Source organism: Myotis myotis, unplaced genomic scaffold (assembly GCF_014108235.1).
Source record: "Myotis myotis isolate mMyoMyo1 unplaced genomic scaffold, mMyoMyo1.p scaffold_m19_p_15, whole genome shotgun sequence".
NCBI lineage: Eukaryota > Metazoa > Chordata > Mammalia > Chiroptera > Vespertilionidae > Myotis > Myotis myotis.
The window spans coordinates 6,986,041-6,999,446 of NW_023416319.1; the positions used below are offsets into that span (position 1 = coordinate 6,986,041).

Sequence of the window (13,406 nt, forward strand, 5' to 3'; positions counted from 1 at the left end):
CCATCTTGTAAGATCCAGCCTCTGTGAGGCCGTCATGAATTACCCACAGACATGCATCTGCGAGCAGCCTGGCCAGTTCACACAGCAGGCAGATAAGCCTTCTCATGGCAAACACCATTGGTGCCCTCTACCTCCCCAAGTTAAATATGCCCAGTGTCAAAGTTCACACTTCTCTAAAGTAACCAGAACACTGGGGGAGAAGAGGGGAGGGCAGTTAGAGAGGCTCCCCTGCTAAGAAAACAGAAAGGACTTCTCCCTGAATAACAAAGAATAGTCAGCAACAGCTATTAAGACTTAGAGCATGCAGTCAAGCATTTCACACATGTTTCTGAATTTGAGTCTTACAGCAACCCCATGAAGTAGGTACCATTATTTGTCTCCCTTTGCATATGTGGAAATTGAGGCACAGAAAGATTAAACTGTCTCTAAAGTCACATAGATCATGAGTGATGAGATGGGGTTTGAATCCAATCTGTACAGAGCGAAGTAAGGAACTGTTGAATATTCAGAGCAAGTTATCAACAAGATCTGTTGAGTGTCAACCACGCAGAATAGGAAAATTAGTTACATAGAATAAGTTGAAATAGGAAATAAATGTCCTGCTGAACTGCCAGACTTGGGCCATCTGGTTGACCTAAGTGATGACGTATTTAAGCTTTGGCAGTCTGTTCAGGTGGTCTAGGAGGGGCTGGCGCACTTTACACAGGCTGGGGACATCAGAGGCCTTTATGCTTTACTTGGACACGCAGTGCTGGCCCCGGAGGAGATTCGGGCCTAGTGAGTAAATAGGTAAATGAGTCTGTAGGAGTTGTTACATGGCCCTGATGCCTCTCACACCTCTTTCCTTCCTGCTTCCACTTTGCCCTTTACACATAGCAACATTGGCTTCCATCCAACATGCCTGGTCCTTTCCCACCTCGGGGCCTTTGTGCTGTTTCTATGGCCTGAAACTCTCTTCCCTAGACCTCCATTGGGCTGGCCCCTTCTGGTCGTTCAACAACTGGCTTTAATGTCACCTCTTCAGTGAGGCCATCTCTGACCACCCCTGCAGTTTCTCCACTGCCAGCCTCCCCACATGACCCCAGGAACTTGTTTGCTTTTTTTTAGATTTCTCATTACAAAGTATAATTACCTATCCTATTTACCTGCTTATGTATTTTCAGTCATGCTTTTCCCACCTAGAATGCAATTCCCTGAGGACAGAGACCTCATCTGTTTTGGCCACAGTTGGACCCCAGCTGCTGGCACCGTGCCTGGCACTGACGTGGTCAGGAGTTAATGCAAGAATGAATGTGCCATGAATGGAGTTCATGGGCATTTTCTCCTTCTTCTCAGTGAATTTCAGGGCAGAGAAAGATGAGAGGACACAGTTTTAAGAAGGGAGGAAAAAAGAGATGTTATTCTTCAGAGAAGCAGGAAGAATATGAACATCTGACTAGATTTAGGAGAAGTAATTATACGTGACCTGTCCCCTGCGCCTTTTTCCCTTTTAGCTCACCTCACTGCCAAGTTCATCTGTGGGCTCCATGCCCAACCCAAGGGAAGGACCCTACCTGTGGGGGTTCAGTGGTTGAAACCACCATAAGAGCTGGTGTGTTTTCTATTGGTGAGAATTTGTTTGTTTCCAATATTTTACTATTAAAAACAATGCCTTGGTGAATATTCTTATACATGTGTCACTTTCCACATGGATGGTGTATCTGTGGGATAAACTCCTGAAGTTGAATTTCAGGGACAAGAGATCTGTTCATTTCACATGTTTCTATGTATGTTGGCTATTCTCCCCACCCTCACTCCCTGAAACAACAGTGAAGTACAGACCATGAGCTATTTAAACAGGGAAGTTTTTAGAGGAATGTTATGGGTCTATTGGTTGTAAGCAACAGAAATCTATTCTGGTTTGCTACATTTAAAAAAGGAGAGATTATTTGAATGAATATTGGGAAATCTCATGGAATCCATGAAATTATTGAACCGTGAGACCCAGGGAAGCCCAGGAAATGGGGCCATCCTGGAGGCCTTAGTCCTCCTTAGATCCCCGCAGCCTTGGACCTGATTCTGCTGCCGGGACCCTGGCTTTGTGCATCTCAGCTCAGAATTCTTAATTACCAGGTGACTGGCCTGGCCAGGTCAGGAGCTGTCCCTGAATTAGTTAGCAATGGGGAATGACTCTTATAGGGCAGGCAGGTTGAGGCCCACCCCTGTGCACCCAAAGATGGAGCTAAAGTTGTGAACTGGGCAGCCACTACAAGAAGTGTGTGGCTCCACAGAAAGAAAATAACAATTTTAAATCACCTTACTCCACTAAATTTGTACAAAAGTGCGCAGTTGGTAGCTCAGTGCTGGTGAGGAGGGGAATTCTTTAAAAGTATTGTGATTGTTACACCTTGAAATAATGAAGAGGTGATTCACACGAGTTAGCAAAAGGGAGTGATATTGAGAATACCATGCTAACTGAAGTAAGTTAGATGGAAAAAAACCAAGAACCGTATGTTTTCACTTATATGTGGGATATAAAACTGCAAACAATAAATGAACAAAAACTCATAGACACAGACAACGGTATGGTGGTTACCAGAGGGAAAGGGTGGTAAAGGGGAAGTAGAAGAGGCTAAAAAGGGTCAAATATATGGTGACAGGAGGAACTTGACTTCGGGTGGTGAACACATAATGCAATATGCAGATGATTGTTCACTTGAAACCTATATAATTTTATTAACCAATGTCACCGAAATAAATTTAATAAAATTAAAAAAAAATAAAAGAGTGAATGATGACTGTGGAGATTGGATTTCCTGACCAGCAAATCTGATCAGGACTATTGTGTTGTTTTAAGACAAGAAGAAGCAACTCTCCATTCATTGCCATTAGTTGTTTGACAAGAAGCATGTCTTCATGGATAAAGTCCAAGGTCAGCGAATCAAAAAGGTGCCCTCACTTCTGATGACAGCAGTGAGGAAAAGGCAGTGTAAGAACATCAGAGACTGGGGCCTGGGCTAACCCATCACTGTAAAAACCCTTCCAACACCGGACCTATTTCTTCCCCAGTCCCAGGCTTCCCAGGATGGAGAACCAGGCTAGAGATGCTGATAGGTGGGTTGAGAAAATGGTCACAGTTCTCCACACTCTCCCCAAATATCCACACCCCCTGCAATGTGATCTTGCAGCTCCTTTCACCAACAACAGACGTTCATTTCCTTACGCCTTTGGCTAGATGGACGCCTGAATTTGGTCAGCAAATGTGATGGCAGTAACCACTTGGACCAGCTCAAAGCCAGCTGACCTCCGCGTATGTGAGAGACCCAGCCAGATTAACAGCACTGCTGACTCAATGCACTGTGACCACAGACACATGTGCCAAGACCAGAAGAAGCACCCAACTAACCCAGAGATTACTAACATATGCTTACTGTTTAATGCTACTGAGTTTGGTGGTGGTTTGTTATGCAGCAGTGGCTAACCAATACAGGAACCCAGCTCAGCCAGGCCTAGGATTAAGAGAGAGCAGCTGACATTGAACTCACTGTCACCATTCTTGGGCACACAGCACCAGTTCACCAGTAAGGGTGTATTCTTTCCTAACACCCACATTTTGTTAATATGCACCGTACTCTAATACACTGGCTCCTGTTTAAGTGCCCTGGGGGATATAATTGGACTAAGCCCCTAGCAAGACTGGGGCCTAATCTGCATCTTCTTTAGAGCCTCCTAGACCAAGTAATTCATTCCACACCAGATGGAAAGATTTCTAGATGAGGCTTTCAAACAATGTCAAAACACTGAAATATGTTGAATAAACTTATATCCCTCTCAGCTTTAGGAATTCGGGATGTGTATTCACACAAATCTATGGCTCTCTTTTGAAACTATGACTTCATTTCCACTGGAGAGCTGTATAGCTCGTTGAAGGTCACAAAGATATAGGTGAGGTCTCCGGCTGCCATCTGTTTGTCTACACATCCAGATGGAGCCAAACCACTGCTTTCCTACACCTGATCAGCTCTGTGTTTTACACTTTAATTTCAAGTTCAGAAGGTTCAGATACCTTGTCATTTCAATAGAGAACCGTCTTAGGAATTCTGGGGGAAGAATAGGGTTGGCTCAAGCTGGGTTCTCAGAGCCCCTTAATTCCAAAGAAGTGTTTTTGCTGAGAAAGGTGTTTTCTAAATCTTTCTCACAACCTAGATACTCACCTGTATTCAATTGAACCAGGCACATACAACATGCAACCCCCTTAAGGAATTCACAAATAGGATATACAGGCAAGTAAACAAGCAACTAATATGGAGAGATAAGTGCTGAGATGGAGAAAGTCCTAGGTACAGTGGGAATGTAGTGGGGTGACCTATAATCCAGTCTTCAAGGGTGTGGGTAACGGAGGTGAAGAAGGTCTTCCTGGAAGAAGGGATGTCTACACAGACAGGAAGTTAGTCAGTAGGGGTTAAATAGACAGGAAGACATGGGAAAGGACATCCTAGGGAAAGGAAGAGTTTGCACAAAGGTCCAGCAGCATCTGAGATCAAGGCCCTTTTAGGGTATGTAGAGTTCTGGAAAGGGTGTGGTGAGAAATGATGCTGGAGTCATAGGTGAAAACCAGACCTCAAGGGCCCTTGCAAGGCTCACTACGGAATGTGGATTCTATCTTGGGGACCATTGGGAGGATCTTTGATTTGTACGTTAGAAGAGAGAGTCTGAGGGAGCCCCACTGGGAACAGTTAGGAGAATTGGCAATCCCCAGTCCTCACCTCCTTATGTGTCATCGCTCCTGAGATGTCTGAGTAGGAGCAGATGGATAAAGCAGCAAAGGTGGGTACCCACCAAGAGGGGGTCATTTTAGACCTGGACACCTGCCTTAAGTAATCAGATTGACATCAGTAATAGTAGGTAATGGACAATGTGTCAGTATCAAGTAAACAATATTCCTCAGCTCAATGCCACATCATATGTAGCAAAATTCAACAGTCACTTGTGCTTCTTCAGACTAACTCCAAACTTTAGGTTTTAATCGCTGTATCCAAAAGTTTCATTGGAAAAATGAACTCATGATGACAAAGAAAGGACTGTATTGCTTCACCAACAGATTTTATTAGCAATAAGATTTAGTGGTCAGAAGTCAGCAGGCTCCCCACATGGGGTGAGAGTGAGCAGAACATCTTCCCTCACAGTTTCTAGGCTACAGAAAGTGTACCTGCGGAGAGAAAACAATGGTAAGTCAACTCCCTGTGGCCCGCAGTCAGTGTGTTATGCAGGAGGACACGTTTTGCTCTCCTCTCCAGCACACCCAGTGCTCGGGACCAGACATTGGCGGAGGGAAGACCTCTCTTCTGTATAAAGGACTGGATTCTCCTTTCCAGTTTTGTTTCAGGGCTGTGCAACAGTAGAGAGGAGGTGTTGCTGGACACCTCAAAGGACAGGGAAGACTCACTTGTTACATTCTAAAAACACCTACTAAACACGTGGCACATTGTCAACCAACACAACTGAGGAAGTGTAAGGTCAAGAGCATGACAAGAAATCAGCAAAAGAAAAAATTCTGAGGCCCTGGTGTTCCATTGGCGAGGCCTTCCTACTTTAACTCAGTAACTGACCTGAAATGACTAATTGTGCTCATTAAGACTGAACAATACTTGGGATGCTTTGGGGCTAATTTTCTTTAATATATAAGCATAATTATAAATTTCCTGGTACATACAAGTCCTCAGAAAATGCTCTTTTCTCTTCACCTTCATTTCCTCCCCTGTGGTCTAATGGCTGGCAACTCACAAATGGCAAATTAAAACTTAAAAACTGCCCTAACCGGTTTGGCTCAGTGGATAGAGCGTCGGCCTGCAGACTGAAAGGTCCCAGGTTCGATTCCGGTCAAGGGCATGTACCTGGGTTGCGGGCACATCCCCAGTTTGGGGTGTGCAGGAGGCAGCTGATCAATGTTTCTCTCTCATCGATGTTTCTAACTCTCTATCACTCTCTCTTCCTCTCTGTAAAAAATCAATAAAATATATTTTTTTAAAAACTTAAAAACTAATATTGATAAGGGAATGAAGGGCACACAATAACTATATATGAATAAAGGTGAACTGAATTTATTTTATAGTAGTTAAGAATATGTTGGAGTCAAATTTCCTGCATATGAATTCTGGCACTAAGCCTTTATTTAATTATCTTTAAAATGGGGATAATAATAGTAACTACCTCCCATCTCCACGATCAAGAGAATAAGCATATCTATCATCTCCCAATTTTTCTTCTGCTCCTTTATTATCTTTCTTTCCCATCCTTTTTCATCTTCCCTCATCCCCAGGCAACCACTGATCTGCTGTCACTATGGACTCATTTGAATTGTATAGAATTTTACCAGGAGTTGAAATTAAAGATGTATGCACTCTTTTGTCTTTTCCAACTGGTTTATTTCCCTCAACCTGAAGACCTTCCTTTAACATTTCTAATGTTGACCTGATGGTGATAAATTCTTTTAGTTTTTGTATATCTGAAAAGTCTTTATTTCATCTTTATCTTTGAAAGATATTTTTGTGGGTATAGAATTCTAGGTTAACAGTTTTTTTCCTTTCAGTACTTTAAGACAGTTGTTTCACTGTCTTCTCACTTGCATTTCCGATGAGAAACTTGCTGTAATTATTATCCTTATTTCTCTGTATGTAATGCATATTTTTCTTCTGGCTGCTTAAAGATTTTTCTCTTTATGACTAGTTTTGAGCAATTTGATCTTGATGTGTGTTGGTTAGTTTTCTTCATGTTTCTTGTTATATCACTGAGACCTAATGGTTTATATAGTTTCACCAAGTTTGAAAATTTATTCAAATATATATTTTTATCTGAAACAATTGTAAGGGTCTACCTTATTTGTTTCTTATCTCTCGGGGGTCACTTTCCTTTGTTGCCTAATGTTCAATGTCTGGAAACTGTTATTTTATATATTTTTATCTGAATTTTTGGTTGTTTTCCAGTTGGGAAGGTGTATCCAGTCGCTGTTATTCCATCTTTGCCAGAAGCAAAAGCCCTCTCATTGGGCTTTTATGAGGACTGGGGACCATGATGACAAAAGAAGCATAACACTGTGCCTCAGAATTTGGCTTTATATTCAAATCACTGGGCTATTATTGGTTTTGTGCTGACCATCAACATCATCAGCTCACTTTTTCTGGTGTTTCACTGTGCTAAATATCTTTTGGTTCACACACACTTTAGTCTTGGTTAGAACCAAAGGCTGACCTTTGTCTTCAGTAAGAGGGTGAATGATCCAGAATAGCCTATTTATATTCCTTGACAAGTTAAATATTTTTCTGATCATTTAAGTGGCAATTGGGTGAACCCAGAACATTTGGGGAAGATACACATGTTAAGCACACACATAGCACAAGGCATAGTAGCTAAATAACATCAAGTTTCTCACCTTAAATCATGAAACCAGATTTTCATTCTAACACCGCTTGTGTTAGATAACACAACACTCATCTACAAATTTAATTTATCAAAGTTGTTTCCCTAAAGTTCTGCTCTTTATCCTAAAGAAACAAGACGTACGAGGAAGCAGGTGTGGGTAGGATGTAGGAGAACAATCACAAGAGATTTAACTTAAAATCAACTTCCAGTGGGAATAGAACTATAAATCTGATTCAATACTTCAAATCTCTTTGGATTTTTATTACTTACAGTTTCCCATCATTTCTTTGCACCATGATCCGGGATGCTCCCACTTTGGGTAGAGTTGGGTTGATCACATTGTTATACCAAATAAATTTAACACTCTTCAAATCTCCAACATCCACATCTGAGTCAAATTCAGTGGTATGAATACTGAATGGTCGGAGAATGCCCCTTGGAAATTAAAAAGTTAGTAAAAACGTACATGAATTTACATACATATACATAAATAGATGTATTTCTAAAACCAGCTCGCATCTCTAGTACAATAACTGATGGTACATTTGTCATTTGAATGTATTAAATAAGTGCAGACAGGTAGGCTCAGTGTTAGCTTGTCTACCATCAATAACTCATATTACTTTAAAGTCATTCTTACTACTAATAAAACTTCAAACATGATTTAGTCACTAATCCTCTCACAATGTAATAAATGATGGCATCATTATATCATCTTTCCCCAGTTGTTTTGTGGACAGAATTATTCTTTACTGATTATAAATCAGATGCCACTCATCCCAGTAAACATCAGGGGTTTTCTCAGGAAATAGCAGAGAGAAAAATTAGAAACAAAATTCTGAAATGTGTGAAGGTGCAAGGGTGAAATCACCTCTTCCTTTTGATGATGGGTGGCAGTAGCTTATGCTCATTAGTAACAGATCAACTCTTATGTCCAGAACATACATTGAATGCGCGAGGTATTCCAGCACTTATGACACTTAGAGTTGTATTTCACTCACTTGAAAACTTCGTACTGCTTAGAGTTTCCTCTGTCGCCAAACAAAGAAACTAGCACGTGTCCTCTGACCTTCTTTCCAGACAGAATAACAGTTGCCCTATACCTCCAACCTGTATGGGGCGGGGGGGGGGGGGGGGGGCAGAATGCAACAGGTCAGCTTGCAGAGAAGACACTGAGAACAGGCTACGTTGAATTCACTGCTGCTGCACCCTGAGTAACTTATATAGGGTGTCCCAAAATTCACACAAGATTTGAATTTTGCGTGAGCATTAACAACAACAAAAAAATAAAAGCCTAATTTTACTTGGTTTATTGAATCAGATTCTAATATCTGTTGCCCTTTGATTTCAATTCCTTCAATTTGATAAGCATTACCAAGTACCAATTATGGCCCAGGAGCAGGGACAATGACGACCAATGAAGACCATGGTTTGCGTATGTGCCAGCAAAGCCGTGGAGGGCATTTACCCAATGTGCTATTCCATACATAACCCTATACTGTATACTTTATTAATCAATAAAAAATTTACAATTTTTAATTATAAACCTGTGTTTTCTATCAAAATTACTTCTTGTGTGAGTTTTGGGACACCCTATACATGTGTTGGTAGTTCTCCGAGCCACAGACATTCCTTTATCTAACCGTTCAGAGGACAGGCACTGGGGGAGGGGAGGAGCATGCCCTCTTTCCAAAGTCAATAGATCTCAAGACAAGGGAAAAGGTAAATCTTTTGCTTTCAATTTCTTTAACCTGACAATGTATTCTTAAATGTTAAAAGAACTTTATGTTAAAACATAGTAGAAAATATGACATTTTCATCAGTTTGCTTCAGTTTTATAGTAGTATTATCTCTTTCTTTTGTCTAAAGAGTGTACATTTATTTTAAAAATTCTACAATTCAACTTTCCATTGCCATTGAAAATGTATTAATTTGTGGTAACCAATTTATGGTACTACTCAATTGTAAACTATTGGTTTTTACCATTTTGAACTAGCCTGGGCTATTGGCGGGGCAGGGGTTGGGGGCTGGGAGTGGGGAGTGGATAACATTTGGCGTTAGTTTTTACAATGCAGCTAGTTTGATTCCTAACCAAATAGTTTTCTTCCTTTGTTAGTTAGAAGAGGAACTTGGAGTCTGTCCCCACACTTGACCATCCACACATCCTCCAAGTCCCAGCACCCGCAGAGTCTGCAACCCTAAATATAAATATCTCTTGAATCTGCTCATTCCTTTCGATTCCCACAACCTTGCCATCTCTTGCCTGGATTACTTTTCTCTTTGTACGAAACCTCTGAATTTTGCTCAGTGAAACTTTTGACTGAATGTGAAGGTCTCGAGCAGAAGCAGCCTCCAGGATCAAATAGGAAGAATTTTTTGTTTCATTTATAGTTCAGCCCCCAAACTCTGTACTACTATCCAAATTAGCTGAGCACAGCATTTGATTATTTTTCCATGTTGGGGAGGGGAGTTTAAAACTTCTGTACAGAAAAGCAATTTCGCGCATTTTCACTGGGCGTGATAAAATACATAACACGAAGAGTTTAAGGCAAATCAAGTAGAGACTTACGGGGGAAATAGCTGGCGTCACCCGTGTTTAGATAAAATGTCTGGCCTACTCCCTTAGTTTTCTCAGCATATCTGTCAGCATAATGTCCCATCTGTGGGCAGCCTCCAGTTGGACAGGGGAAGCACTTGTTCTGGGGAAATAAACAAGTGATGGATGAGGATGCTCTTATAATAGTGTGTCAGCTTTGACCCATGTGTTGTTACAATTAGAATATTCTAAAACCAATTCTGTTCTGCTGGTAAAAAGGAACTTTAATAGTGTCTCAGCAGAGGTTAAAAATGCATCTCATTATTTACAACGACGAGTCAGCAACTTCACTGTTAAGTAACACAATACTAACAAAATTACAAAAACCGCACAAAAGAGAATTTATGCCTATATTTACATATACATATTTTAATATTTTTCCTCTTGCTCCCATGGCCCCAACACATCCACCTGCCTACAGTTGGTTAGGATTTATTTTAGAAAGTCTGCAAGGGACAGAGCAAGAGGTGATAATCAGCGTTTGGTCCCCAAAATAGGACCCAGTAGGAGGACAATGGCTCAAAAGTCGGGTTTTCCTCAATTCCTTTAGCTCCCACTTAGCATATAAAAGTGTAAAGAATCCAGATCTCACAATGGACATAGACACCATGGGGGTGAGGGCATGAGTGGGGGAGTTGGGGGGAAATAAGGGGATAAGGACACATATGTAATACCTTAATCAATAGAGAGAGAGAGAAAAAAAGAATTCAGATCTCAGAATTCTCTCGGGCGGAGAGAAATGCCCCAGTTGGTTGTAAAAGCTTAGCCATAAGGTTGGCGTCTAGAAAAGATGGATATCATATAGGAACTGTGGGCCAAGGAATTCTGGGAAGAAAAGAGGGAAAGGAAGGAACAGAGTGGGAAGGAGAAATAGAAATTCCCACTATAGGAAGGCAAGGCTGCTCCATCCTGGATCAATGGACCAGACGGGGACTGGGCCGAGTACAGGGTCTGCATCCAGCAGATGCGAAGGGGGCACTGAGCCAGCCAGGAGGAATGGCCAAAGCTCTCTGAGGGCATTGCCTGAGCCAGAAGAGTGGATGTCCCCAGAATTCACCAGCAGACATTTGCCATGGGCCCATCAATAGGGAGGACCCCCAAGTTCTCCCTCTGCCCAACACATGCTGACCATCACCACCAGCATGATCACCTGGCCACTGGCAGCTTGGAGAGAAAGGCTGAGAAATCTGCAAGACTGAGACTATCCTATAGAAAAAGCCTAATTTGCTAAGTGTCAGCCCGTTCAACCGCTCAACCAGTCACTATGATGCGCACTGACCACCAGAGGGCAGACGCTCCGACCTGTAGGTTAGCTTGCTGCTGGGGTCTGGCAGAGGCAGCCAAGGCTGCGAGGACTGAACCACTTGCACGAATTTCGTGCATCGGGCCTCTAGTTATTACACAGTTTTATAAAGTCAGCATTTAAGACAAGGTTACCATGTTTATCAGCATCCTGTAGCCACACACCCAGATTTCCATAGACTATTTTTTTTAACCTAGAATTATTTCCAAAACAAGATTGAGTGTTTATCTGACACGGGCAGAAGCGAGAGAGCAAGGCAGACGAGACATTTCCGTAGACAAGCCCATTTCTTGAAAGTTCTCCAGTACCTTAAAGTTCACCATTAAAAGCAATCTGTAGAACTAAAGGGTGAGGTAATGTGGCAGTCATAGAGTGACATCCAGTGAATGCATGTCAGGGACAGTGAACGACAGCAGCCACAATAAATGATGCTCACAAAATCCCTTAGGGCCCAGGTGGAGTCTACTCACTGCAGTGAAAGAGCTGTAAGAGGCACAGGGGAAGCCAGTGAAACCATCAGGGTGGAGGATGCTGTCGGAGTAATACTTGTAGCTTCTCAGGTGATTACAGGCAACAAAGTCACGAGAGCCTTTGAAATCAGACATGATTCCACATCAGTGACAGATTTTATCCTTGCAAGTTAATGTCATGATCAGAACGGAGTTAAATTGTTCAATAGGTTTCTCTAATTAGTGTGGTGAACTCATGGTGGTCACAGGACAAAAGCATTTATGAACCGTATTTATGATTTGTAATGAAAACAGAAGTTAAGTACTGTTCAAGATGCTAATAGTTAGGCCATAGTTAATGAAAAATAGCAATTTTTGCAACTAGAAAAGTTGCTTTTTTAAAAAAAATGGAAAAATAACTTTAGAAGGAAAAGATTGGTCCATATTGATACTTAGCAATGCATTTCCTGAATTTGACCCTTGGAAAGTTGACTACAAATATATTTTCTTTCTTACAGTCTCTTCTCATGCCACTTCCCCCAATGAAAATCCCATATCTTGGGGATACAATTAAAAGTCCTTGGTTATAGAAAATGTGAGTCCTGTACAATGTCACAATATTCAGCAAGTTTAGCAAAACAAAACACAAATCCTCCCCCAAGAAAAACCTGCCATGCACACAATGGTTTTACCTTCCCAGATCCCATCAATGTCAACAATCTGAGAGAGAATGTTCTTCTGACATCCGGGCATGTCTTTTCCTCCATTCGGAAAGAAATCCATGTGTCCCGCAGTTTGGCTCATTCCAAATCCTGAGGAATTTCAAAATATGAGAAAGATGATGTTATTGTGTGAACTGAAAACCCTCTAAAACACACTAACGTATAGACTCAGAAACCATTCTAGGAAGACCAATGGAGGAACTCACCCATGTTGGGGATGATGGGGGCAGCGTCTGTGTGAATCACATCCACAAACTGAGCATCGCTGGGGTCCAGTCGGACTAATTCAGGTGTCCCCTCAAAGCAAGGTTCAGCAGGGTCCAAACCTAAAGAAGCAGGATGTGTGACATCAGTATCTATCAGCGCACCTGCGCATTCACCTGTGTCCATTCGTTATGGACCTGAGTGCAAGCATTGGCGGTCATTACGAGTTAGGCACGAAAGAGTTAAGCTAGTTCTTTCCTGCCTCACCATTTCTTGAAGGCAAATCTGTGTCTCATTTACTATTCGCATTAAAGTGAATTTTCCTCAAACCATAGGATTTTGCTTCACTTATGAATACTTAAGTCACGAAGACAATCCCCATCACTGTTCTTTTTCATTTTATTTCTACATTAAATTTATTGGGGTGACTGCGGGCTAATAACCTTAATCACTAGCAGAAGTTATAAGGGAAGAGCCACACTCTGGGAAACACTGGTCTCTAAAAGTTGCTGAAGGCTAAACCAGGCCCCACTGTACCCTAGCCTCCCATGAGGGCCCCAGGACCACAGCTTTGCACAGCGCCCGGCTGACTAGGCTCTTGTACACATTTACAGACTATGGGAAAGAATTATTAAAGCATGTCCAGCAAATTAACGATAGACATTCCAGATGTATCCACCACGCCAAACGTAACCAACTTCCCCAAAGTACTAAGAAGAACTGAGAGGGGGAGG

General features: G+C 41.9%; 1 protein-coding gene across 3 annotated transcripts in view; it reads right to left on the bottom strand.

The window, feature by feature from the left end:
* Nucleotides 1-13,406, bottom strand: part of LOC118669710 (pancreatic lipase) — a 36,689-nt gene that overhangs the window by 1,363 nt on the left and 21,920 nt on the right. For 2 of the 3 annotated variants that reach the window (XM_036335860.1, XM_036335859.1), the window contains 7 exons: nt 12,675-12,794; nt 12,439-12,558; nt 11,768-11,886; nt 9,968-10,097; nt 8,400-8,508; nt 7,669-7,833; nt 5,062-5,188 (listed from right to left, as the gene is read on the bottom strand). In XM_036335860.1, the coding sequence (XP_036191753.1) occupies nt 5,107-5,188; nt 7,669-7,833; nt 8,400-8,508; nt 9,968-10,097; nt 11,768-11,886; nt 12,439-12,558; nt 12,675-12,794 (845 nt within the window). In that variant the 3' untranslated portion in view covers nt 5,062-5,106. Of the gene's footprint in view, nt 1-5,061; nt 5,189-7,668; nt 7,834-8,399; nt 8,509-9,967; nt 10,098-11,767; nt 11,887-12,438; nt 12,559-12,674; nt 12,795-13,406 lie in introns of those variants that run through there. The other variant, XR_004972104.1, reaches the window with a different exon arrangement.